The sequence below is a fragment of the Netta rufina genome (assembly GCF_964035555.1).
Source record: "Netta rufina genome assembly, chromosome: 6".
Lineage (NCBI taxonomy): Eukaryota > Metazoa > Chordata > Aves > Anseriformes > Anatidae > Netta > Netta rufina.
In genome coordinates this window covers 32,597,456-32,624,757 of record NC_140129.1, presented here as the reverse complement: position 1 = coordinate 32,624,757, position 27,302 = coordinate 32,597,456, and the positions used below count along the sequence as shown (strand labels likewise).

Below are 27,302 nucleotides of genomic sequence, written 5' to 3'. Positions count from 1 at the left end.
TTGAAGGAGGACTTATCAACGGGGTCTTCAGTGCTTCCCAGGTGGAAGGACACATTGAGAAAGTGTAGACAAACAGAGAGCTGACTGCAGAAGGGATAAATGAGTGACTAAGGTGGATGTTACTGTTCTTGCACTCATAGCTTCTTTGTTCCTTTCCAGCTGTTCCACAGTGCTTCCAGACAGCTAATACAAATTGCACTGTGTTCCAGCACTGGATGGAAGTATTCCTTGCGCTGACGTGAGGGGTTATTAGCAGAAGGAACTAAACTTCACAAATTTGAGAGCCCCTGGTCTGTTAGCTACAAGGGTACTCAGAAACTTTTGGGCTACTACCCCTGGTGGTGGGCATTGTGTGTTCATCAACACTTCTCAGCATCCTGAGCTGCAGCTGGCCTTCCTGCTCAAATGCATTAAATGACTGCCTGGGGTTGCCGACGGTACCTGCATGGGGCCATCTGTGCCTGCTGCGTTATTCGGAGCAGCAAGTTTGCTGAAACAGGATGCTATTTGCAGGGAAGGGTGCTTCAGAGGCAGGGAAGCAAAGAAAAAAAAAAAAGAAAGCAATTTTCTCTTGATACTTGATGTCCATTTCAGGGTAACACACAGAGAACTAATCATGCAAATCCAAACTCAAGGGAAATAAGCCTTCATTTCTTCATCTGCTGCTCTGAAACTCAGCCAACAATACATACAAGCAGTATCCCTGAGGTGACAAAGTGCATTGTTGATTTATAGGCAACGCATATTGGATTACTGGAGACTCCACACTGTGAAATGATTATAAACCAGTAATTAGCTGGTGAGAAAGGGATAATTTGCTTCAGAATTCTGAAGCCAGATAAAATCAGCCGATTAAAAATAAAGCACAGTTAACTCAGTCCCTTGTGCAATTAAAAACTCATAAAACCTGACTGAAGTAGTAGGAAAGGCCTTAAACAGCAGGAAAAAAAAAAAAAAACACATCTAAGAAATATGCTCAACTAACAGTAGGGTTGGGTCCTGGAAGTTTTCTTTAAAGACAGAATAAAGTGCTATTGCTCTTCACCCCGGAGAGCCCTCACTCAGACACAGCTTAACCTTTGGATGGGAAAAATGAGTGTGCTGGAACTAACCACTGTCTGGCACAAGGAGAGCAGCTCATCAGAAGATGTTTTTTTTGATGTACCATTGCTTTGGAAAAATACTTCCTGCAGGTGTTCTGAAATCACCTGGAGTTTTTCAGGAGCTGCTTGATTTAATTTTCGAGTCCCTGCTGTGGTCACACAGACAAAATCTGGAGAGTCCCTCACAAACAATTAGCTGCTGCAAGTGCTAGTGACACAAAATAGCCCTATCGGATGTGTCTGGCTTTTTGAGAGGGCTTTCTTATCACTGTATTCTGCTAGCCTGAAGAATAAGACTCATTTGAGCAACAAGTGTGGGTAACTAGCGCAGAGGCTGACAGCAGGAGAAGCAGGGAATAGGAGTACAAAAAAACTTTTACAACAATTCTGCCTTAAACTCATCTCTACAAAGAGCCAAGGTGTATCAGCAACAGCTCCGATTTTCAGAGGTAACAGGAGCCCTCAGAGCATCTGCTGTTTGAGGTCCCTACAAGAACTGTGTAAGTTACACACTTACTAACTGCTGGGCAGCACTTCACAATTACAACATTTACAAAGAAATTTACCCACAATAGTACAAAAACTCCTGGTTTTCTGCATTTGTCTGACTTCCTGAGGAAATGACTGTTTGTGTACATCTCACCTGATGACTTCTAAACCTGCTGGCTCTTTCCAACTAAACAGAAGGAGCAAGGGAACTCTTAGAGAGAACCAAAATCCTCAGTGGTTATACAGCTGGAGAGAAGCCTTTAAAGTATCTCCATAAGGCAAAGGCTGTCCTGTGAGCGTCGCTTTTATTAGACACAAGAAACCCTGAGCGGGAGAAAGACCAAACAAATGCCCAAACCACAAGAAAAACTTTAACTGGAGCTTGGAATAATTGAACCTTGTGTTACAAATCCAGAGGTAACAAGGTTTCTGTAGTTTGAGGTTTATGAAACTGTTCCTGTGCACTGAAAATATGATTTCACCCAGACAGACACTGCTGTTTTTCTCCCAGCCATTTTATAAAATATAATTAATCTACATTTTAAAGGCCTTGATGGGTTTTCTCTCATCATGGAACAGTGAGATTGATACCCAATTACTGAGCACTCAAGCTCACAGATCATTTCCATATAAAATCATTACTTTTTTTTTTAATTTTTAAAATCCACCTTTTATTTGATTTAGATGTTAATGCTCATTGTTTATATAATAAAAGGAGAGGAGCTAAAGCATGAGTGAGTGTTTATTAACCTTGCTAATAAGACAGGCTTTTTGAGTCAAGATGGATAATATCTTAATTGGTAAAACAGATGCATCGTCATTTAGCCAAGTAATCCTTTCCAAACAAGGTTAGAAGCAGCAATTTTGTTTGTAGCGGATGGAAATAAACTTGTCATGTTCTGCACATCAATTTACACACTCTTACATTCCCACTTAAGTCAGTAAGAATGCAGCCCTTTGATTCCCCAAATAAGGTGACCCATGATGAGAATATATGGGAATATGGATGTATAAAGCATATTAACTGATCTTAATTTGCAATCTTTATCTGTATGTGAAGTACTGAACACAATCTGAACATTCTTGTAATTAATCTAGAATAGAATGATACATTTCCATCAAAAGTTATTTGCATCTTTAATATCAGGATAAGAAAGTGCATTAAAAGATGCCTCAGTGAAGAATTTTCCATAATGTTTAAAAGCATAGCCTTATGGCTGACATTTGTGCACATGCTGTTGTAAATGGCACTGATGATGAATGTTGACATTTCACACTATTGTGATTGAATCCTGCTAGCTCGTCCTCAAAAATGACCCTATTAAGCATCTGAGCATTTATTAACAGGTATGAGCAGTCTGTTACAGCCAACCATACACACACCTTTTATATGTAAAAATACACTCCAAAATTTGTGCTCTAGTTGAATCCATTAAAAATGATAATCTAGATAAAAAAATTGTCAAAATTATTCCAGTGCTCTAAGTAATGTTACACCAAAAGCACTTCTATTACTTCATTCCTCTTATGAATCCTTTTTCTTTCAATTTATTTTCTGTAATCTCTCGGTCCTTTTCACAAAGCACTGAATCAGCACTGAACTGTGAATACCCATCAGCTGGAGGTTATAATTTTTATAGTTTATTTTCCATTTCTGAAAGTGTTCTGTAGTCAACCAGAATGCCTAAGGGGCCTCCTGTATGCAAATCTAAGGCTTCTAAATATCTAGCCAGATTTCACATTCTTAGACACCATTGGATTTCCTCCGATTATCACCTCAAGTAGGAAAGTCATCCTCACGTTATGAAGTATCCTGGGAGGAAGCATGGACAGAGGTCTGTGCATTACTGGCAGTTTAAATAGTCCCTTGGGACTTTAGGAGCAATTTAGATTAATGTAAAGCTTTTTCTTAGCTTCTGTGTACACTGAAGCCTGGCCCATAAAAGCCTTAAAGCACAGAAAGGAGGATCACCTACCTAGAAAGGAAGTTTATTTATTCGAAGGGCTGGCATCTACCAGTGGAGAATGGAGAAGCGCGACTCATTTCCATTGGGATGACCATGAAACTCTGGAGGAGATACTCCTGTAAGAAATACAGATCAACTCCAGTCACTCACCATTGTTTCTGAACACTTACTCTACCTTTATTAGGCATCAAAGTTTAGCTGATGCTTGACAGTTCCTAAACATCATCTATCATTGATTTTATATGGGAGTTGTAAACTGTGAATGCTTTGACTGTCAACTGTGAAAAAGTTTTTGTCATGGCCGTGTTAAGAAGCATGCTCAAGACTTAGTGGGTCTAAAAAGATCAACTGCTTTCCTCAGGATTTGCAGGAGAAAAAAATGCAGTGTATAAATATTTAAGCTGTTGTTTGTAGTCAGAGAAACTCCACAGATGTCTAACCTGCATTCTGGACAGTTTCTTGCAATTACACAGTTGGCAGAAACTTGTTTTCTATTTCTTTGAAGTGAGAAGAGATAGTATGTAGTTAGCACACGACAAGCAAATTTGTGCCTTTACTTTCACCCTTCTTTGCCATTTTCTATTTCCTTCAGCTTTTTAGTCTAAGTCTGATGTCCAGCTTGCCCACAAGAAAGTAGGACACATCTAAGTTGAAAGGTGACGTGCTGAGAAATCCGCTTTCCTAAAGAACATATCCTGAGCATCACAGGTCTCTCATGAGGCCCTGGAGTTCATCACCCCAATCCATGCCCCAGTTCCCAAGAAACATGTGCATTGAATTAAACACCTAACAGATAATTAAACCTGCTTGGACATTATCTTTGTGGACAGAAACAGTGTTCAGGTCCTCCCTTTCATTAAAGATTTCAATTGTATGATTTACAGTCAAGACTGAAATGTAATGACTTACCTGCAAAAATTCAAGGACAAGCCACAACAAACAAACAAAGCAAAACAACAACAACAAAAAAGAAAACACCAACCAACCAAAAAAAAGGTGAAGAATTTGGTCATCGGGACTTCTCACTTTTTATTTGAAAGTGATGGACTGTAAATTAATTACCAAACTATTTACAAAGTAGTACTGGGGTTTTCTGATCTTTCACACCAGCACAAAGGTAGCAGGCACATGGCTGAGGATTCTCATTGGAGCAATGACTGTTTTTCGGGTAATGGGCACTCGCAGAGTCCTTAACAGAGGTGACATTGCTGGTGGCTCTCTTCTCTTTGCATAAGAAGCAGGTGACCTCACCGAACACGCAGTGTAGCACACAGTACACGCAGTAGCTGTGATACAAGAGGCCTCATTCGTTAACAGGATAAGCAGTACCAAACCACGACCTTTATAAAATTATTCTTAATCCAGAATAAGGGTTTTATTATGTGCTTTCATCCTCATCTTCTCCACGTGTTTTTGAACCTTCTCTCTGAGCCTGTTGTTTTGAGGTTGAAAATGCTCATCTGGATGGTGTTGTGTGTCTCTGCAAGAAGTTTAAAAGATCATTTGTACTTAAAATAGCCAGGGAAGCTACTTAGTGCTGACAAAAACAAAGGAAGAGACACAATTTCTCTTTTATAGTGACCACAGAAGATATTCCATTATTTATGCAGAACTGGAAAGCAAGTGAAACTGAAAAGAACATTCACTTTTGGCTTGGTCATTTAGGAAAGTTAACTGTCTGATAGGTAAACACATACTAGGCTGAGTTTCTACATTTTATCTGTGAAGAAACATATGCTGTAATGGCTAGAACAATAGAATCCACGTGAAAAACTGATTTGTCAAGGATAAAATGCAGAAACTGCTGTGGAGGAGCAGTAAGATGTCATCCAATTAAACAGTAAAAAAGAAGAACCTTCAGTGACAAAAGAAAGGATTTGGACTTCACTGTTTGCTAATAGATTTTTGTTTCTCACTTTAAAAGGCCAAACAAATAGTGAAGCTTTCAACAAATTTAGTTAGCAGCAGAAACTGAAAGTAGACCAACCCAAACCTGCTAAAAGTTTTTCTTCTTCCTCATGTCCTCAGTCCTATTGGGAATCAGGGCTTGGAGGCTGATTCCATATAAATATCCCATCTGTCCCTTCCCAGGGCCACCTTCTGTTCTCTAGTGGCCATTCTCAGACACCAGTACAGCCAACTTTTATTAGGCTGGAGTTTATTTTAACCTTTGAGCTACTTCCAGAGTCCCATCCTTAAGTAGAATTGCACTTTTCTTACAAATTCTTTTATTTTTGCTATCAGATCATAACTTTGTTTTCTAAAAGTAGAACATGGACACTATTTACATACACGGAGGTGTAATCATGCTAGTAGAAAACAGTAACAATGACACCAGAAAGCACATGAGGTGGTGCACATATGTCCTATTAGATGTAACATATGCTCCATAACTGGAGTTATTAAGAACATCAACTAAAGGAGATGATTTGGAGTTAGGTAAAACAAACTGCAATGAACGCTTGAAATATAGATACCTACAAGTGTTTAATATAGAAAAATATTTTCAACTTTGAAGAAAACATCAAAAGAATTAAACTTATGGTTATAAAGCTATTTACCTAGAAAAAGCACCATCCAACACTGTACAACTGTGAAGAAAAGTGACTTTAGTTACATGAGCTACTCCAAATCCTCACATTTTGACAAGCAGGGTGTCATAAAATGACAAGAGCAATGCTGAGTCAGACACATGTTTGTACAGCAAATTATTTTCAATCAATGCTGTAATAATCACAATACCGCAATCAATGTTTTGTCAGAGACCTCATAATACTCAGCACTGTTTTAAAGTTTAATGAATGATAGAGTTGCAGAAAATTTGAACATCAGTCATTTCCCTCTAAAATTAAATAAAAAGACGTATAAGTCTCTTGGTGGCTCTGAGAATTTCAGGCTATTATACACAACCTGACTAGCTAGGTGTCTAATCATCATCATTATCACTTTAAAGAGATGGCAACTGTTGAACAGAAAGGTTAATTCATGTGTTCAAAGCCACACGAGATACCTGGGAAAACACTGGGTTAGAACTCAGCGCGTTCTCCTGTGTTCTTCTGCAATCACTTATGTCACCCATATTGCCTACTGCTCAAGTCCATTGTCTTCAGCGTTCCACCTACCAGCTGATACCTCCCTGCATCCTTCCTGTGACATCACGTACCTCCAAGCTTCACACAGAGCACCTACTTCTACTTCCAGCCCCACAGAACTGCTGGGCAGCCTTTCATGCTCTTCTAAAACCATGGTGGTAATCACCAGCCAATGCTGATTTTATTCACCACTACCAGCATCACTAAAAATCTAACCAAAAGGGTCACTGGAAAGCCACTGGTCCCGGAACACTGAATAGCTCTGAAGGCAAGGGGACTGCCTCTGATGCGAGATGATACTGATAAAACTGAAGTCAGAGACATCCAGGCTAACATTCACAGCTGTTTTAAGTCCAATCCAGAGATCATATCTGCAGCACAAAATATAATACGTGAGACTTCTGCTTTGCTTGAAGTGCCAGATCTGCATCTGATGCAATGATGGAGCCCCTGGAGCATCTCCATATGACTTTCTACATAATTCTGATGGAGATGCTTCTCTTCAGATTCCTTCCCATTCCTCTCCCCTAATTTCATATTACACTTACCTTTCTTCTTTTAATGATTTCATTTTGCCTTCTGTGAACGCTTGCCCAATTTGTGGAAATTCAGCTCTCAACATTTCTGGAGTAAGAATCACTTTGAACTCAGTTTCATCTGTCTCACTAAAATCAGTAAGATTAAGAATGATCAGGTTTTATCCTTTTAAAATTATTTTTTAAGTCAACAAACCCAGAAATATATCTTATGCAAGCACGACTTTGTGCTCTTGCCTTGGAGAATCTCTCAGATGTTCAGACACATCCATACAAGCATTTAAGATTTAATCAAATCACACTGAACACAAAAGAAGAAACTTACTGGTCAATTATGTTCTCTCTGTCTCTTTCAGGCAAGTCATACAGCACTGGTGGTACATCTCTTGGAAGCATATCTAAACTGTAAGGATCCCTGTGATGGAAATGGAATTTAAAATGAGCAGGGAGTAACTGCAGTCAATAGTTACATTATGAAGCTTCACACTAGTAGCTATTGTTACAGAGAAGATCATGTAATTTTAAATATTCCTGGAAAAAAGATCAGAAACTAATGTGGTATGGAGGAACATGAGCCTGAGAGATGCTGGCTACCACTGGTGCAGGTGTCCACATATTAAACATTTCGCTATTCATACGTCTGCTGGACAGAGTTTGTACCTCCCAGAGTCTTCTGGCACTGAAGCAAAATGCATTCAGGGCAGATGTCACTAGAAGTCTAGAGTAAAACTTCCTTTCCAGGACTAGGTATTTCCTCTAGCAATATTGTTCTTAACTCACCCTCCAAGGAGAGTGATTTTGGATTGGTGAGAAGTAAATAATTCCACCCATATGCCCAGAATTACCTGTAGGACTAATTATTGGTCATGTAGTTAAAGACAGCAGAAAGATGCACAGGTTAGAGGCACTGTCTATTCAATTTCTTACCTACATATTGTATTTGCCAACGTGGGAGTGTTTGAAAAGATGGAATACACCACTGGTAAGAATTCTCTCCACTCCATCACTCCACAAATCACTTCCTGAAATTATAAGTGCTACAACTTTCAGATATCTAACACATAATGCAGTGGGGAGAGAAACTTGCAGGACAGAGCATCTGATTTCTTGGTTAAGAATTGAATCTGGAGAGCTGCAGTTCTCCATGTTTAAATGATGCTTCCTCCACTGCAAGGTCATGAAAATACAACAGACATTTAAAATGGAAAGAGCAGAGAAATACTTCAGAGATCAAAAAAAAAAAGATACAGACAAAGCCTAATAACAGGTTATTCTGACCCACGTACTGGTTATTTAGGTGCCTACATAATTTTTATTTGAAAGTGTTTCTATCTAGGACGACTCTTCATTTTCCCTCATAAATCCCTGGAGCAAACTCTCAGCAAGAACACACCCAAGGCAGGTACTCATACAATAAACCCAAAAGGCCATACCTTGTGATGCAGAAATTTCTTTTGTGTGACTGGAATACTGGATCCTTTGGGGCATTCCTTGGTAAAGGTGTATTTTGGAAGAGGACAGAGATGATATTCAATATTTGTTTCAGAATAAGCTAAAGGAGGTAAAACTGGAAATAATCCTGGAGTGGGGTTCTAAAAACAAAAGAGATTATTTTAGAAAATCATTCTGAGCACCACAAAGAATTGATGAAAATTCAGGCCTTACAGTTAACATATTCTCCCCAAACTCACACATTTGTCTCATTATGACTCTTGTTCAGCATAACCCTTCATCTCCTGACTCTCCCCACATTGCAGACCCATAATCTGCCTGGCATATCCATGCTCTCTGCTGTCCAAAATACTGTAATTTAAGTGTTGTTTGCAAGTATAGAAGAAAAAAACTTTTGCCTGATCCCTCCAAAATCCAATGGTGTTTCTCTGAACAGTTCAGAAACCAAGAAAGTGAACTGGCCTTGCTGCGGTGGAAGTCTGTGAGCATTTTATCATCTATTTCACTGTGCTAGCACTTGTTTTTGCCTTCAGTTTAGTGCTGTGTAGCATGGAATCAGGTTGTCAGGTTGTGCCTGCCTCTTACACTGACACGACAGAGGGATGAAAGAGATGCACAGAGGATCTCATCAGTAAATCCACCAGAGTCCTAGCCCTGTGCAGTGGGGACAAGTCTATACTGTGTACGTTGTGCCAAGACCACCAGCGTGGCACACTGGGCTCTGGGCCATTTCAGCTAACTAATGCTGACAGACTGAGCCACCCAACTCAGGCCCTGTGCCATGCTGGCATGGAGACACTGCCTGTGCCCACACACAGCACTTCACTGAGCTAAAAGCTGTCTCTGCGGGCTCAGAGTCACTAAAGGACCTCCAGGCTGTGCTGCACTGTGTGGGAAATACCTTCTATAGTTGGTGCCAAGTAGCACAATCTACATGAAAATTAAATAACTGAAAGTCTTCCAGTGAACCTGGTTGTGATTTTTTGAATCCCTGTGCCTAGTAACTAGGAAATGTGGCTTGGGATGTAATGAGAACTACTGGAAACTCTAAGGCAGCAGGATGCAATGTGAGCAAAGAGCTTGACTTCACTTTCCTCACTCTACTTCAGGATTAGGCAGAAGTGCAGTTCCCCAGCTGAAGAAGAGACTGTACCTGTCCTCCTTACCTGGGTAAGAGCATAAGGTTATAGAAGGACTGAGATGCCAAGTCTGCGGCTTTTTTTTTCCCTACCATGCAACCAGGGAAACAAATCAAGAAGGGAGGGGCCCCAAGGTGTTTCAGGGAATCCTGGAATCAGTGAGAATTTGTGGAGCATGGGACTGAAAGGGAAGACTCCAGTTCTCTGCCATCACTGGCAAATTTGCCTTATTATCCCTCTGCTAAACTGATCCAAATTCCACCTTAAAGTGGAACAGTGTCCCTCTCTGTGAGATGAGCTCTGTGGCTCCTACCTACCAAGGCTTGCAACTTGAAGGATTATTCACGCTCTGGAAGATAGTTTTGTATACCAATCTGAGTAACAGAACTGCCCACCAATAAACGTCCTTTCCCTTCCTTTCTTAGGTTCTTTGTTCAAGCTACTTCTACTTACAAAAATGCGAAGTGGGTTGCTCTCTGTAGGGTAGACTAAAGCTTGGGGAGGAACCAGGTTTAGGAGGCTGACATTTCTTTCTGCCACTTCTTCTGGGGGTGGTTTGTCAAAATCCATCCTGTGGGAGACCAGGTTAAGTTGCCCCTCAGGAGAAGGAACTACTTGAACCAACTCATCCTTGAAAAACACAGACAAAGGTTTTCAGAGTGTAGCAATCCTTTTGTTATAAAGTGTTGGGAAAGAATTAATCAAATAATTGCAGAAATGTAGGGGTGGGAGTGACTTCAGCAAAGGGAGTCTGTATTTGAGATTACTTGTTACCTGGGCTCCCTGCCTCAGCGGCCGGCAAAGTTTTCGAGGTTTGTAACTTGTGGCTGCATGGTGTGTACAAAATGGCTGATAACCCATAATCCTGAAATGCTGAGGAACCTAAGTGCAAAGGAAAAAGACACACTGCAGGAGATGACGATAATCACAGACATATCACATCTCATTGGTAAAGGATACTTTGATTGCTATTCTGGAATGTAGTATATGATCAAAACTTTGAGAAGTTTACAAGGACAAGCTGAATGAGTATATAAAGAAAGTTAATTCTTGCTTTTCTGTGAAAGATCATGGATTTAAAAGGTTGTTTTTGTTTTTTAAATCAAGTATACTAAACTTAATGGGGTTGAGAAAGGTTTTATTAAGTATTAAAATTAACACTGGCAGATGAAGCAAAGACACTAACAAAAAGATTGTTATACCACGTGAAAAAAAAAAAAAAAAAGAAGAGAAAATAATTGAGCCAAAACCTGCATTGATTTGAACCTGAGGAAATATTTTTGCTTTGATCGAGTGCTGAATGTGATCTTTTGCTATTCAAAAATTTGAGAGGAATGTCTTCAGAGGTCAGGAGAAGAAAAAGATCTGTACATATAAGTTGAAAAAATAGCACTATGTATTTCAAGGAGAAGATGTTTCCATTTCCTAAGTAGGAATGCAGGAACTGAGCATACAAAACTAGACCCCAAATACAAAGAAAATTCAAATTACTTTCTAAAAAGGACACTAACAATTGATGGTATTTTTGCTCTCTAAAATCAAAGGAAAAGCTGTGTGTCACACAGGGCTTGCAGTATCCTCATTCAGAGATGCATCTTGTTGCTTGAGACATAATATTTGCAGCTGAGACAATTCATCTGTGTCTGAAGAGAGGAGAACTGCTGACTACAGGCTTGCTACTTACAGAAACTGGTGAGATTTGTTTTTAATAAAAGCATGCTAATCACACAGCCTTATTAAAACAACATTTCTAGTGGGCTGCACACTGGGGCCACTGAATAAGGCACAAAATGTTTAACTGGACTGTGGAAAGAAACATGATATAGCTGAGGGAGCTGTACTGACTCACCTTCAAGTCATAGAAGGGAATAACGTGTCTGATTTTCACATCTACAGGTTTGATAGGAACGAGGCCAAGAGCATCAGGTTCCTGAAAGAATACACTATTTAAAACCCAGTAATATGGTGGGCATTTTGTTTTGCATTGGCAGCAATCCATTAGCATGGCTACTTGAAAAGATATAGAAATAATTACGCAAACATTTTAATATTTTTCCAGTCTTTTCTAGGACTTTAGCATTTCAGTCACTTTTTTATTTATTTTCCTGTGCAAAATCATGGATTTTAACTAACTTTGGTCATTAATGTATTACACATAATTTTAGAACGTAATCAAGAGAATGCAAACTTTTAACTGCTTTTTAAGTGCTTAGTAGCACTCTCAATAAACCTGAAGTCCTGAATTAATTTGTTGGAACTCCAGAACACCGGTCACGTTGTAAAGTATAAAAAAAAACAATATGGGTTCCGGGGCCAATGCCTTCAACAACATTTTATCTTTACTGTTGGCCACCATTTTAATTACTATACCTACCAAATCACGGCACAGTTCAAGGGAACTGTAGAAGGGGAATTCAAAAGGTAATATGCGATCTTCAGATATGCTGGAAGAAATGCCCTTATGTTCTTCACTCTCTGTTTTGCTGAAACACCTGTTTGCTGTCAAGAATGGAAAACAAATACTAAGATTTTGTAATGTAACTTGATTCACTGCTTCAAAAATAGAATCAAGACACAAAACATATTTAACATCTTCCTTACACAGGATGTGTCAGTTCATTTTAATATGGAAAGTAAGGTACTATTTTCTAAATTTTTTAAACTACCCCATCTACAAGACAGCATACTGGGAAATAAAGAGCACCCACTTGCACAGGCAGAAGGCCTGATATGGAAAGTTGTCAAACTGCATGTGTATGAGGTGGTGTGAAATAAGAAACACGAATCCTCTTCTGTCTGTAGGGTAGCCAACTGTGACACACATCCAAGGCTAGTTATGTTCCGTAATTGTTAAAGAACAAGTGACTTTTCCAGGCCAGCACTGTCATTACAACATAAAGAAAAGTGGTTGCTTGAAAGCACTTGTGTGAGAAAATGAGGAGGGACACTCAACCCAGTACTGGCCACTTGGCTGTGTATCTCACAGTTCTTTCTGTCTCATTTCACTGAATTCAGATATCTTGCCTTTTTCACACTTTATCTAACTGCTTGGGTTCCATCTGATCTGATTACTTACTCGTCTGTTTCTCATATAATCCCACCTGCCCTTTCCCTGTTGTTTCTCAGCCCTGTAAGTAGCTGCCCACTAAGTCACTAAGTTGCAAGGCTCCTAAGAAGAGAATCACATTTTTAAAATATGGTAGATAATGTCTGAAAAATAGATGTATTTTGACTACAGCCATGTCCACCTTGTCACACTTCTTTTTTGCTTGTAGACTCCTTTGTAGGGACTCTTTCTTTATGTAACTATCATATATAGGCACGCACCTGACAAGCCACAGTACAACCTGAATTATCAATAATTCATTGCCAGACTATCAACTTGTTCTTCTGCTCCTTACCAGATGCAGAGCCTTCCTCCACTACTCTGGCTTCTCTTGTTAGCCCACGGAACAGATGCAGTAAACGATTTAGTCGACTCTGAATCACAATCTGAATGAATGATTTTAAATTTTTAAAGTTTAATAGTAAGTTTAACATTCTAACATTTAGAGTCATAGAAATAGACATACAACAGTATTTATTCTACAAATCTCACTCAGACATCTATTTCAGGAATTTTGCTATAGTTTTCTGTTCAGAAGGGATAAAATCAGGAAGGAAAGATTTTGAATGGATTTCAACTCCGGTGACACTACACATAGAAAACAGATCAGCCGTTTGTTTAGCCTTACAGTTTAATTAGACTTTTTCACTAGATCTTAATCCTTCAGCTGTGTCTACTGGCATATATAGATTTAACAACAGGTAAACAGTCAGCTGACCATGGCCATATGAATACTTATGGCTCTGTGAAAGAGAATACTTAGTAACACTCACTGTGAGATCTGCCTAATGCTATTTATCACAGGGTAACACTGAGGAGTCCTAGGTTCAAATACCAGAAGGAAGCATTTAGCCGCCACCTTATTTGTGCAATACACATTTCATCTCAAAGCATTTGTGTGGAGCCTAATACTGGGGGCTGTGGTAAAGAATAGATTTGAGAAGAACACCTGAAGTGGGCACTGGGAAAGAAGGAAGGTTATGTATTGCTTACTGCATTTATATTTACTTAGAGATGAACAGTAGAAATGCAAGTTAATACTTAAACTCAATGGAACAAGTGATTTTATAGATTTAGTCTTTAACTTCCAGGCTGAGAAGGATCTTAGGAGACCTCCAGTTCAATCTCCTGCTCCAGGCAAGGTCAGCTGTGAGATCAGACCAGGTTGCTCAGGGCTTTATTCAGTCTGGTCTCGAAAGCATTAAGGGATGTAGACTGCACAGACTCTGGGCAATCCAACAATTGTCCTCATAATGAAAAAGGCTCTCCTTACACACAGACTATAGCTCTCTTACTGGAATTTGTGTCCATCGTTTCCCATGTTCCCCTCATCTTTCTTGTACTAGGGTCCCAAAATTGAACATCATATTCTATATGCATTTTTAAATCTGTTCATTCAAAAGTATTTTGTGCATTAAAAAAAACACTAAGTTCTTCTACATTTGCTTAGTATTGATTGTTTAAATAAATTTACTCCAGATCCTTAATTCCTGGTGAAGCAGGGACACATTTATCAAACTGTCAAATCCCTGGCTAGCTGTGAAGACTGTTACGTGCTAGTTTGCATGTTCTTTTGTGCTGCTTCCAAGGTGACATACCATCACACTGCATTCTAGTTGTTCACATTACCTTGTATGCTGCTTGTTGGAATTTCCTCAACATCCTGTTTCTGTTGTCCCAGGGGTCGTTACGGAGCAAGTTGAATGTGGGATGGACATTTGGATGCTGCATGGTATTAAAAAAAAGAGTAGTTTTAAAACTAGTCAATGGTGGAATTTTCTCCAGCCCAAGCTATTCCTCGGTCAGAATCCCTGAGTTATTTCCCAACACTAAAATTAAATCAAGTAAAAATGTTGAAGTTGAATTATTTCATTCCATGTCCATGTCACCCTACTGGCATTTAAACAGAAGTCTTCTCTGTAGGGCTTAATGGGAGGTCATCACCAAAAATCTGCAGATGCAATATGGGAAATGGAGAGGTAATGCTGCATGGTCTGCATCCATAAGTAAATGGCAGCCACATACTATGGCAGAAGTCCAATATGTGGGCAGTCAGTGGGGAGAATGGACCAGGTCTCTGCTGAGTGCACACTTCAGCTTGCACAGATGTGAAGTTGGAATAACTGTAAGGGCTCAAACCAGAGACTCAGAAAATTCAGTATCCTCTCTCCAATAGCAGCTGACAGCTTAGACCTACAACAGGGTGAAAGACCAGGGTAAACTTGCAGTGATAATTCCCCAGAATAAACTCCCAACATCTAATGATCTCTGGCTTTGGACATACTTGAGAGGGGGGCAATGTCCCTATATTTAATGACTTGAATTGTCTGAATGCTCTTTGAACACAAGTAAATCTTTCTTGCTGCATTGATCTCTCCAGTTTTAAACTGATGTGATAGAAAAATGTAGCACTAGAAGGAACCATGGTACAGTTCTTCACAGGAGGGCAGCCATTCAACCAAAATATAGGTTAGGAAGGTCCTCAGAACCAACTCCACACAGCCCCATGCCACACCCACCATACGATATTCAACGCTTCAGAACAGGCACAAAAGTACAGGAAAAGACCAACTACCACAGCTATGATGTTCAAGAAGAAAGCAGCAAGGATCCTTTGTGTTGCTAACAGCCAATGTTCCTTCAGTAGCAGACTATTTATTAAACAAAGCTTCCAATAATCCTAGGAAATGGATCCTGGGAATTACCTCACACCACACAGAAAGACAAAAACCCTAATTACCAGAAAGGTTCCTGTCAATCAGACCTGCAAGGTAAAGTTTGCAAGCCTTGTGATTTACTTAATCTAACATTTAGGCATGAGAAAGCTGCTCCTGAGAGAGCTTTCAGGAACAAGCAATATGAATCTCAGGTTAGGCCTGTACATTTCCACTTGTCTTTCATATTAGAAGGTCAGAACATCAGAAGACGAGTTGTGCATGCAGCTCATTGCTGGTTCTAGTGTAGTAAAACAAGAAGTATGACACTGATACAGAAATGGCCACATTAGGAGGAAAAACATTCAGTGACAAATAGTTATGTTTGGTTGTTAGCTTAGTGGGTGATAACAACATATAAACAAACCTGCTCAACAGTCCGGATAACACGTCTGGAAGAAGTTTCCACTTCCTTTCTTTGAAACTCCTTTTCTATGATAGGTTCTCCTCTTTGAATCTAATTTGTCACCAGGAAGAACAATCTCATTAGTTCAAAGCATTTAGTGATTTTTTTTTCCTTATTTATGATTAGCAGAAATTCACTTACAATGTACCTATTCTGGAGGTATGTTACAAAACAGACTTCACCCCCTTCTAGGGAGTGATCATTGCAACCCTTTAGGAAGTCACAAAGTAAAATAGTGTTCTTTTAGGTCTGAGTTTCAATCTGATCCCTGCCCTAATGAAACACAGATTGCTTTGCATAGGCAGAACCAGTAAGAGATTACAAAACCAACCACAGAAGTCAGCACCTGAACAGCTCTATGCAGGTAACAGCATTACAAAAGTTTCCTGCAGTTTTCCTATATTTTGTGAACGTCTTCTCCATCATGGTTTCCAGTGATGCCTGCTCTTTGATCTGTTCATGTCTGCAACAGTTCACTACTGCTTTCACTTCACTTTTCTGAGACTCTCTCAAAGCATTCGGGCATACTGTATGAATACCAGTGCTTCTTCCACCACACTCCTCCTTACCTATTGTTTCATTCCCAGGGTACAACTATGTCTTTAACCTTGGCTTTATTATGGGGAGTGAAATTCACATGATTTTGATGGACTGAAGTTTTGGTTAAGACAATGAAAGACAGACCAATTAAAGGTCTCCAGGACACCCAGTGCCAGGCTGTATAACGCAGTGGCCAGTTGAACAAGCGATGGAGGAATAATAAATACTTTGTGAGGCTTAAAGGCACCCAAGGTGAACAAGCAACAAGGACAGCACAAGCAAAGGTACACCTCTGCCAGAAAGTCATGGGGACAACTGTGAAATCACCCCAAAACCTCCACAGACAAAAGGTGGCCAACAGGTAACTAGGTAAATATTTCTAGACAAGGTGAATATGCATCTAATTCAATGATACACCAATCTCACATTTTAGATCATTGTTTTTGTTACTTATTTCCTCCCTTACTATCAAAAATAATGGTTTAATTAATTCATGCTTAATTTAGTGTATAACTTAAGCCTTGACCTATTTATAAATAACGTGACTCCCATAAAGAATGCCTTAGAAGTCAGTAGGATGTCAAAATCTACTTGAATATCCAGGAGGCAGGATAAGAGGGAGAAGCCCAACCTATCTTTGAAGGCAGTGCCACGAAGGGTGGATATTTTATGCCACTGCCTATTGCAGCTCTCACCTCTACAAAAGACCACCTGCAGTCTGGGGTGACTAGAGGAAGCCAAAAAGAGTGAGGGTGACAGTAGAAGAACCTGCTGAATTATCTCCCCGTGGCTCTGCAGAAGACTGACTGGGTTTAGCCCTTTGATTGTGAGCTGTTTGAGAGGTACAGAATAAACAGAACATTGGATGCAGGCACAATGTTGACAGGATTCCTGCAATGCTGCACTGTGTAGCTAGGTGGAAATCTACCAGGTTGAGCAATACCTATTGTAACAGGTATCTGTTTACATTTCCATTAATAACTTAGCTTTCTGTCTACCTCCCAGATAAAATCACCTCAAAAAATTGATGCAGAGAAATAATAAAGATATAACTGTAGAAACAAAGATGTAACTGTAGAAACAAGTACAGCTAGTACAGGTTTATATCAATGCATTAAGAAAAACTGAAGACATAAAGAGCTTGATACAGTCCTCTACTTTACTCTACTTTATTTTACTGCATGTAAAATAAAAGTATAAGTTTGACTTTAAATTTATAGAAAAAAATGAGCAAAGGCTTACCTTGTACCACTCCTCTTCCCTCTGCCGGTTTTCAATAACCTCTTTTTTAAATTCCACAGAGACTGGATCTTTGCCTTTATGAACTTGCCTGGATTTACAGTAGAGGCAAGAAAATGCTTTACTTAATATATAATTTGTTATATTTAGAGGTTGATAGACTGATTCTCCTCTTACTAAGGTGTCTAGGAGCCCATAATATTCAGCATAAGAGCAGTTCAGACAAATGCAAGTGAAACCACAGTATGCTTACACATTATGTGCTCTGCTTTACACCATTTGATGTTTAAATGCAATTCTGTTCATTCCATTATACATTTTAGCCTTGATTTATTGACAACCGTGACAAAAACTCCTTTTACCTTTAGGTGGGATGGAATGCATGTGATTGGATGAACAAAGTTTTCAGCAGGTTTCTTTCTAAATGCAAGTATCATACAATCAATAACCTCACTGGGTACACTCACATTGCTCTCAGGCAGAAGGGAAAAAAAGTGAAAGAAAAACAAAAGTATCTTAACTGTAAAAGTTAAGATCAGGACATGCCCATCAGGAAATGAAATAGCAGCTTTATGCATCAGTGAATTTGCATACATCATTCACAGAGGCCTCAGCTAAGCAAAACTCCATGTCTTTAATATGGTTAATTAACACTCACTTCAGATGATTTGCTTCCTCTTCCTGAATATTTTGTTTGACTTTATTTTCAAATATGGCTTCCTTCATCTGTCTTGTTTTTATCTCTGCATCGCCTTGGCAAAGGACTGCAAGAATATCAGAAAGACATATCATACCATATCATTCCCATTTTTAATTGGGAAATAAGACCCACAGTGATAACTAAACTCAATCTGTAAAGCTAAGGTGAATTTCTTACAGAAACCACGACTGTGTTACATCAGCAATTCTGAAGTTGAGTTTCTCAAGAGAAACCTACAAATATTGATAAGATTGTGTTTACACTGCTTAATTACGTTACCCTCTTTCAAGTTCCTAATCTTCATTTTGCCTGGTTCCTGATTCAAAACAGTGGCTACAGCATACGGATTTGACAGATCTGTGGGGAATCTGAGGTTCTGGTATTCAATTTCCTAAGAGATAGGAAGAAACAGAAGTGAAAAAGATTTTCAGCCCAGAAAAGTACTTGTGATTATTCTCTCTTCACACCCTTACCTTTTGAATAGGCTGGGATCGTGGCTGGCTGAACTGGTGTTTTCTCCACTGCACTGACTTTCCCGCAGACACTGCTTTTCTCCGCGGACGACTTTGTTGTTTTTCAAATAGTTCATTTCTAGATGTCAGAAGGAAAGATTGTTCTTTTAAGTACTCTGTATATAATTGTAGCACAAGTATATATATCCCTTCTAGATATAAAAGAAGATCAGAAATTCTTTTCACAATTTTAAGAGTGGAACCAAACTTTCTAAACTTGCTAACTTCAGTTCACAAAAATAGGTACAGCCCAAAAGACTGTAATGCTCAAAAAAAAAGTATCTGGCAAGGCCTTAAAAATAAGAATAAGGTAGATCAGACAAACTGAGGATGTTCAATATCTCTTTAAGATTATTTAGTATCATTATTTTTATTTTTATTTTGTTACAGTGACAGTGTTAGGTCATACAGAAGACGTGCACTCTGAACAGAAGATATAAGAGAGCAGGTACGTGTATTAACACTTGAATGACATTAGTGCATTTTATGTCACCATAGATACAAATGCTTAAAATGATTACAGCAAAATTGCATAAAATCCTATTACACATGTACTTTTTAGAACTGGACAAAAATATCCAAAGATCAGTCAGTCACACATACATTAGACCCAAATGGGGTGTTGATGTTCCTGTGAATACACATACATAGGGCTTTGAGCGGAACTGTGAAATCCACAACTGCATTTTCATTTGTGCTGTTCCATACTCGAGTGGGGAATATTTCACAGTTACTTCCACTTTCCCATTGCCTGGAATGATTCCTGTGATTAGAGAAGAGAAACAGTAAGAATCCATCTAACGTGAGCCCACTTAAGCATGCTGAAATGGATTCCGGACTGCATTTTTTAAACAATATTACTGTTTGAATGGATGGCAGTAAGCCTCAAAAAAAAAAAAAAAAAAATCAGGTTTCAAAGTGTCTTTCCAGAATGAAAAGTTCCCAAATAGTGGGAGATATTTTGCAATAGAAAAAATTTGCCAGTAAGAATATTTTGTACTGTTGTGAAAACAACTGGCTTTTTATATGCAAGAGTCCTTCATTTACATCTGCTGGTCTCAATTCTCTGGCACATCCTGCTCTCTCAAACAAAGCATTACAGATGTATTTCTCTGCATTCTCCCAAGTTTGGGGAATTGCCTGGACTTGGTGCATTAGTTGTTTCTACTTGATCTTATTTCCTTATTACCTATTCCATGGTTTTAACAAATAATAATCCCTAAATGTCCCTGAAAATCATACGAAAATTATATAAATTCCCTTCATGTCCCTAAAAATCAGTGCAATCCCAGGATACAGGTCCTGATACTCCTTGGCTTTTCTGCACAGGTAGTAACAAAATTGAAGAGTTTGTTCTGGGGGGAAAAAACAAAAACACAACAACTCATCTGGGGAAGTAGGACCCCACCTTTTCTGAAAGTCCAACCTAAACCATTTTTACCTTTATTACAGAAGAAGGGGAACAATTCTTAAGGGAAGTTTGACATGTCAGGCCAAATTCATGTCATTCTATATAGAAGAATAATAGCAACTTTTATTACAATGTGTAAGTAACCAAAATTCAAATTCCAGTGTCACAAATGCCAGTGACAGATTTATGAAGGTTTTTACTTATTTAAATCTTTATGTATCTGTGTGGAATTGACCAGAGTGCTTAAGTGAATTGCACAGCCAGGTCTCACTCACCTACACATTTTTGTCAGCACAGCTGGTCTCTGACATGCTTCTGCTGGCACCTGGCAAATGTCACAATGATAGCAACTGACCTGCAAATAGTTGTCTGTCTCAAGACAGAGCCTTCAACAGCATTAGGCATGAAAATAGCTTATCGTGTAGCCAAAAGTCCCTGTCTCTTGTAAAGCCTGTACACAGAAGTCTAGACAGAATCTAATATCCACTGCTGTAACTCATTAATGAGGCAGGAGCCAGGTAGCCCTTAGGGAAAGGTGTGATAAAGGGGTGAATGCTGGGCTATACCTTACTGCCTCTCTCCTTTCCAAAGGCTGCACCAGCAGAGAGCAAAGACTGGAAGGACTGCTTGGGAAATCCCATATTTTGCAGAGATCTACAGATGGGCATTGAGAGGAGAAACCCACCAGTCAGAGAGCTATTTGCCACAAGACTGCATATAAATAAGATTTGTCAGCTTGTGTTTACCTAGAAGCACTCTGAGGCAAAGTCTTTATCTTTCTACACACACTTTTGTACAGCACTGAGCGCACTGTCACGAGTAAGTACACTCAATAAATACAGATTTATCATCTAGAATGTTAAATAAATGCAATTTACCAGATGTTGGCTGGACGGCGAAGGCTCTGTGAGACTGAATAAAATCAATGTGGAATTCAAAATCTATTGGGCAGCTGCACTGCAGTGGGATGACATACTCCTTACTGAAAAGGGAGAAACAAAGAAAAAAAATAATGAAACTACAGGCAATCACCAATTACAGGCTGGAAAATTGTATTAGATACAACATGCCCTGAATATATCTGTCCCAGAGAGATGGCTTATGTATTAATGTGAAAATAGTCATTTCCCATTGCTCCAAAGCAGCAGAATACTTCAGACCTTTCACTCAATAGGGAAATGAGACCTACATCTTGATATGACTGCTGGGTATTTTATGTCTTGACTTACTTTCTCCAACCCCTACAAAATCTGATTACAGAAAAAAAAAAATCAAATTTCCTTTTCAGAAGTTATTTATACGTATACTTACATTCTTGTAAACTTCAGTATCTAGTAAGCACAAACAATCCAAAACCAGAGCACCATAAGTACAGAACCAGAAATCCACCTCATCCCACAGCTCTCCTTGTGGAAGAGGATGAAAGAAGACTCTGTGCACTCTTCAAAAGCGTTGAATACTCCAGCACATCAGAATGACTGGACTTTATCCATCGCAGAAGTCATCACACTACAGCCTGATTTTCATAAAAGCCTTTTGTGTCTCACACTGGTTGTGTGATGGTACTCAGCACACACCTTTTCAAGCTGCCTTGGAAACTTCTCTCATCGTTTAAAATGGTGTTCTCTACTCTGCTTAATCTTTTGTTTTCTGAGAAAATATTGTACACTTTCACAATTGTTAAAAAATGGAACAAAAAAATCACTTTGGATTTACTGATGCTAAAAAGACATAGTACTTGGGAGTGGACAGATTACAAACAGCTGTTAGCATACTTCTTTACCATATAAGTGAAGTGAATCAGCACCAATTTAGACCAGCTGAAACCCCTTCCCATCTATGTATATGTTTAGTTTGTACAGAACCCATTTTCCTGTGAAGGTGTGTCTGGAACAGTTTATACACGGAACTGTTTTGCAGTCCAGATGGTAGCTGACTTCCTTAAAGTTACCAGGACTTTATGATGTACAAATAGAGGAAAATGAGATTTTCAGGTTTTATGCATGTACACAAAAACGGGCAAATGTACGTCTTTAACTCACCTCTGACCAACTGATACATCAGACATACTTATAAATGACGGAAATTCCACAACATTCACAGCAGGGTAAGCATGCACAGGAACAAGCAATGTATCTTCTCCCTGCGGAAAAAAGAAGAGGGTAAATATTTATTTATTGTAATGAATAAATGTTATGCAAAGTAAAAGCTTTTGTAGTGGTTGGTCAGTAAGTGGGCATGAGATGCATCCAATATCATCCTTGTGGCTCCTTATGGCATTGACATTCTGCTTGCTTGTAGTATTCATCTGTCTTTCCATACTTTCAGTAGCTACGTAGAGCACCTCCAAGACATTACATCAGTGTGGCACGAAGATTGATATATCAGCAAAGTATAACAGAAAAAAAAAAATTAGTCTACCCACAGCTCTGGGATATTACGGAGAATAAAAATAGATGCTTAAACCCAAATACTCAAATCCAGCCTTAATGGGAGAAAACATGGGGCTGTAGGTGATTAACTGTGCCTTTACTTTATCGTTATCGTCATGTCCTAACAGTTGTTCCATTCCATTACAAATTTAAGAATATTTTCTTACAATACTCACCTGACAATGAATTCGGATGCAGTCATAGTAATACCGCCACTCATCAGGACAGAAATCAACAGTAACAATGTATGACAAGCCAGGGACAAGCCGATGCTAGAAAATGACACAAAATAAAATAGAAGACATGTAAAAGCTGCCTGTGTGCACACAGAAACAGTGCTGCATGCAAACAGTGGTGCGAAGGCTTTCTGACACTTACAGTTTTGTTGTATTTGATCTGAAAATACTTTGTCTGGGGTGGTATAATGTGAAGGTTTATTACATCACTGGAAATATTTATCAGCTTCTGCAGAACAAAAGAAAACCAAAAACATGTTACAATATAAGAGGGCAATTGGAAACACATAGCCAAGAAGGTGTATTAAACGTGGAAGTAATCATTTCAACTTCAGTGGAAAAAATTCTGAGTATGCTCTGAATTTAAAAAGAAAACTATTTAAACCTTGCATCCTGTGTTTTTATGCTTTGGAACCAAGTCACAAGTCCTTAGTTAGAAAGCAATGCATCTTATTTTTTTACATGAAACCCCCTGAAATCAGTGAGACTAATTACTAAAGAAGATGCTACTGTTGAATCAAATTCTCATGCTGCTTTGCTTAGGAACAAAAAAAGCAAAAAAGCATTTTTTTTGTTCCTTTGCAACAATCTATTGACTTCTCTTTTGCAGGGGTCTGAAACAACAGAAATGATTTGATATAAGGTTTTGTTCTAGATCACAAAGTAACAAACCTTTGGACTGTGACCGTCCACCCTGCCAAGTCTCCCGCATCATGGAATCATTTAGGTTGGAGAAGACCTTTAAGATCATCATGTCCAATCACTCACCTAACACTACAAAGTCAACTCTACCTTTAGCCGGGGCAACCCCTTCCAATGCCTGACCAGCCTCTCTGGGAAAAAATTCTTCCTAAAAATCTAATCTAAACTTCCCCGGCACAACTTGAGGCCATTTCCTCAAGTCCTATCTCTTGTCACCTGAGAACAGAGACCGACACGCACCTTCCTGCAGCCTCCTTTCAGATAATTGTGAGGAGGTGCCCAAGAAGCTGGGAGGGGACAGAGTGAGGACAGCTGATTCAGACTGACCAACGGGATATTTCATACCATGTGGCATTCTGCTCAGCAAGAAAAACTGGGGTAAAGAAGGAGCAAAGGGGGGACATACAGCTGAAGGACCAGGGTGCTTCTGCCCTTGGGTGGGCCAGCAACAGCACCTGGGTTGCATTAGGCAAAGTGTTGCCAGCAGGTCAAAGGAGGTGATCCTTATTTATTTTCATTACACCTGGTGGACCTTGTCCATCCATCACCCAACTTCTTCCTCAAAACACCACATCAACAAGGAGGTACTCAGACTATTCACTAGACAAGGAAACCAAACCCATGTCCTGACTTTCTTTCCTTAGGTTATGTTGCTCCTGGAAGGCCAGAGGTGCTGTCAAAGTCCTTGCAGCAGTGAACCCAGTTACAGCCACAGAAATGGGACAAGTACACTTTGATAACAGTCCCTCATGGAGTTAAAGCATGAGTCCTTCATCTGTGACTTGCAAGTCACACATCACTCTTACACTGCTCACAGACACAGGAAAAAGAAAGACAAAAGAGACCGTAAAGGGCAGCGATGTGAACAGCATGGCACTTGTCTGTTTTGTTACCACAGGGACACTGATTTTAAGTGCTGCTCTTTACAGCACTCACAGAGCAAATGGCCTCATGACCACAAGCAGTCTACTCGGCTTCTGTTATCCTTTTACAAGCCCCAAGAGGATCCCTGCCCTGACACTTACCAGCGTCTGTTGGTGATGTTTTCCAACTTCATACCCTCCGTAGTGTAGCACAGCAGGCTCGGCCTGTACAACATTGCTCCTGTAACGTTCTGAATAAATCTCTACGAAGAAAGATGGTGAGACAGGGAGATTAGGAAGGAGAGCAGGTGAAACATACACGATGAGTGTTACTTACATTTAGCAAGTATGTTGATGTAGCACCTAATGTATTACAGAGAGATTGTCAAAAAAGGAAACAGGGCTCTTGTTAGGCAGGCATGACTCTTAAGTGGAGAGTTAAGGTGGCATCTATGACCCAAGCAGATCCACGATCCTTTCACCACTTTATCTCTTGGCATCTCTCTCTTCATGGCTTCCACAAGCCACCACAAAACTTTAGGGTCAGTCATTTAGGAACAGTCAGAGAGCACAAACGTACTTGATTCCAGCAAGTGATGGGGGACAGCACGCCTTCTTTTAGGTTCCTCCACTAGGCTGTCCAGAAGGACACTGGGTATCTTCTTGAGGGGTTTCTCAGCAATCGTGTTTTCCGTGGAGGCTGATTCAATCACATCCATGTTAGGACACAAATGGAGTCTGAAGGCTACTAAAATTCATCAGCACCTGGGGTCAAATAAAAACAACATAATGACAGAAGTGCCTTCCCTTACACTGCTAACATCTGTTGGCTAAAACTGCTTAAAACCATTTAGTAGAGTTTTTGTTGTTCCCTCCCAAAGTAGATTACAGAATAAACCAAATCCCAAGACCAGTTAAAATTCTTCCCCCCTACCTGAACAATGGATTTACTGTCTCACACTCCGGACTGTAACTGGCAGGCGTAAGTACCAAACAGCTAAGTGCCAAACATGCCTCAAGGAGGACAAAAATAGAAAGTAAACTTCCGATCACTTAACAGAGCCAAGTGTCAAGTCATCAGGCAGACTGGCATCATTATTCCTACTGATATTATCCACTCTAGGTCCACTGTGGAACAGAGCCAACAGCCAGTTCCTCAGGACGCCACGTTCTGTGCTACTGCTGATGTTACGTGGCCACTGAACCCCGGGGAATCCACGCTCAGCCATGGAGCACATCCACAGAGCTCCAGAAGTCAAGCCAGTACACGAGGTAATAGTTTCAGCCAGCAATAACTTCCAAAGAAAGCTGATAGCTACGGTATCCATCCCACTGCTGGAGAGGGCATGGCTGAACCAGGAAAGAGGCAAGCTGTGGAAGGAATGGCATACACCAGAACTCCACCACCTCAACCCAGGTCAAGCTTGTGACCAGAAGTCTTCATGTAACACAGCCCATTTTGCACAAGTGTGCTCCAAACACTAGACATCTGCTTGTTATTTACCTTGCTGATGTGCGCAATTGCTTAAGACCCTTCCACAGGATTTTCAGATACCATATTCTGTCCCTGCAGACAGTGATCTTCAGCTGTGCCGTTAGCAGCACAGGCCTGGCACCCCAACAGGGCAGGACACGTGAGCAGATAAGCTGTGCCCAAGGAAACATGGCTCACCCCAGCTTTCCACAGCAAACCCCAAGGGGTCTGCTGCAGAGACAGCGCGCTAACACATCTGTGGGACGGGGTGATTCCAGGAAACCTCACTCACATGGCAAGCCCTAGCACTTAGGGCATCTTCAACTATTCCAGGGGTTACTGGGGATGTTTGGCTTTCAGGACATCTCTCTCCTCCTTCATGTCCCCCAGCATAGACAAGAAGAGAAGACTCTTCTGATAATCCCGCAATCCAGACTGATTTCTGCAGAGATGTTCTCCCAACGTCTCCCGAGTGTTTGGGTTATTAACTTCCAGATTCTTTTTTAACTTTTAAATATTAATATGAGGGATAAGAAAATTGGCATTTCAATCTTTTGTTTAGATAGCATCAGTTGGGTTATTTGTTTAGTGAAGATAACTGTAAACCCAGAAGGCCAAAGGTATTATAGATCTGCTGTTAAGTAAGCACAGTTATCAGAACATAAACTTTTCTAATGACAAGAGCAAATATTGCACAATCAGGACACCAGACACTATCCATCCGCACAAAATTATCTTCCTAAATTCAGCACATGGCCCTTGGCTCTCCTATGCACTGCGTGGAGAAAAAGACAAGATACTTTTGGCAAAAGTATTGAGCTCAAAGGCAGCCACGCTTGGTTTTTCATCCCTCGAGATGCTTCATTTTGTATTTGCTCTTCACAAACGGGAAAGTGGGTGCACAGCTCAGGATGGTGATGCCAACAGCTCCCTGGGCAACCCCTTCCAGTGCCTGACTGTTCTTTCTGAAAAGAAATGTCTCCTCATTTCCAAGCTAAACCTCCCCAGTGCAACTCGAGGCCATTCCCTCCAGTCCTATCACTAGTTTTCTGTGAGAAGAGGCCAATCCCCAACTCCCCAGACCTTCCTTTCAGGTAGTTGTAGAGAGTAATAAGGTCTCCCCTTCTCCAGACTAAAATGCGCAAAATCATCACCACAAGATCTCCACGGCTGTAAAATCCTAGTTCCA

The 27,302-nt window shown here is 39.9% G+C and overlaps 1 protein-coding gene across 1 annotated transcript; it reads right to left on the bottom strand.

The window, feature by feature from the left end:
• Positions 1-4,915: 4,915 nt before the first annotated feature.
• Positions 4,916-25,358, bottom strand: CFAP221 (cilia and flagella associated protein 221; the record flags this gene model as incomplete). Its single annotated transcript, XM_084289611.1, has 23 exons — positions 4,916-5,039; positions 7,200-7,316; positions 7,513-7,602; positions 8,115-8,209; positions 8,621-8,779; positions 10,232-10,408; positions 10,553-10,660; positions 11,628-11,708; positions 12,153-12,277; positions 13,180-13,270; positions 14,514-14,609; positions 15,966-16,055; positions 17,787-17,874; positions 18,442-18,547; positions 18,763-18,874; positions 18,951-19,074; positions 19,599-19,758; positions 21,285-21,388; positions 22,449-22,549; positions 23,015-23,110; positions 23,217-23,303; positions 24,802-24,902; positions 25,220-25,358. 23 exons carry the CDS (start codon positions 25,356-25,358, stop codon positions 4,916-4,918), a joined length of 2,571 nt encoding a protein of 856 aa, XP_084145737.1.
• Between the last annotated feature and the right edge of the window lie 1,944 nt (positions 25,359-27,302).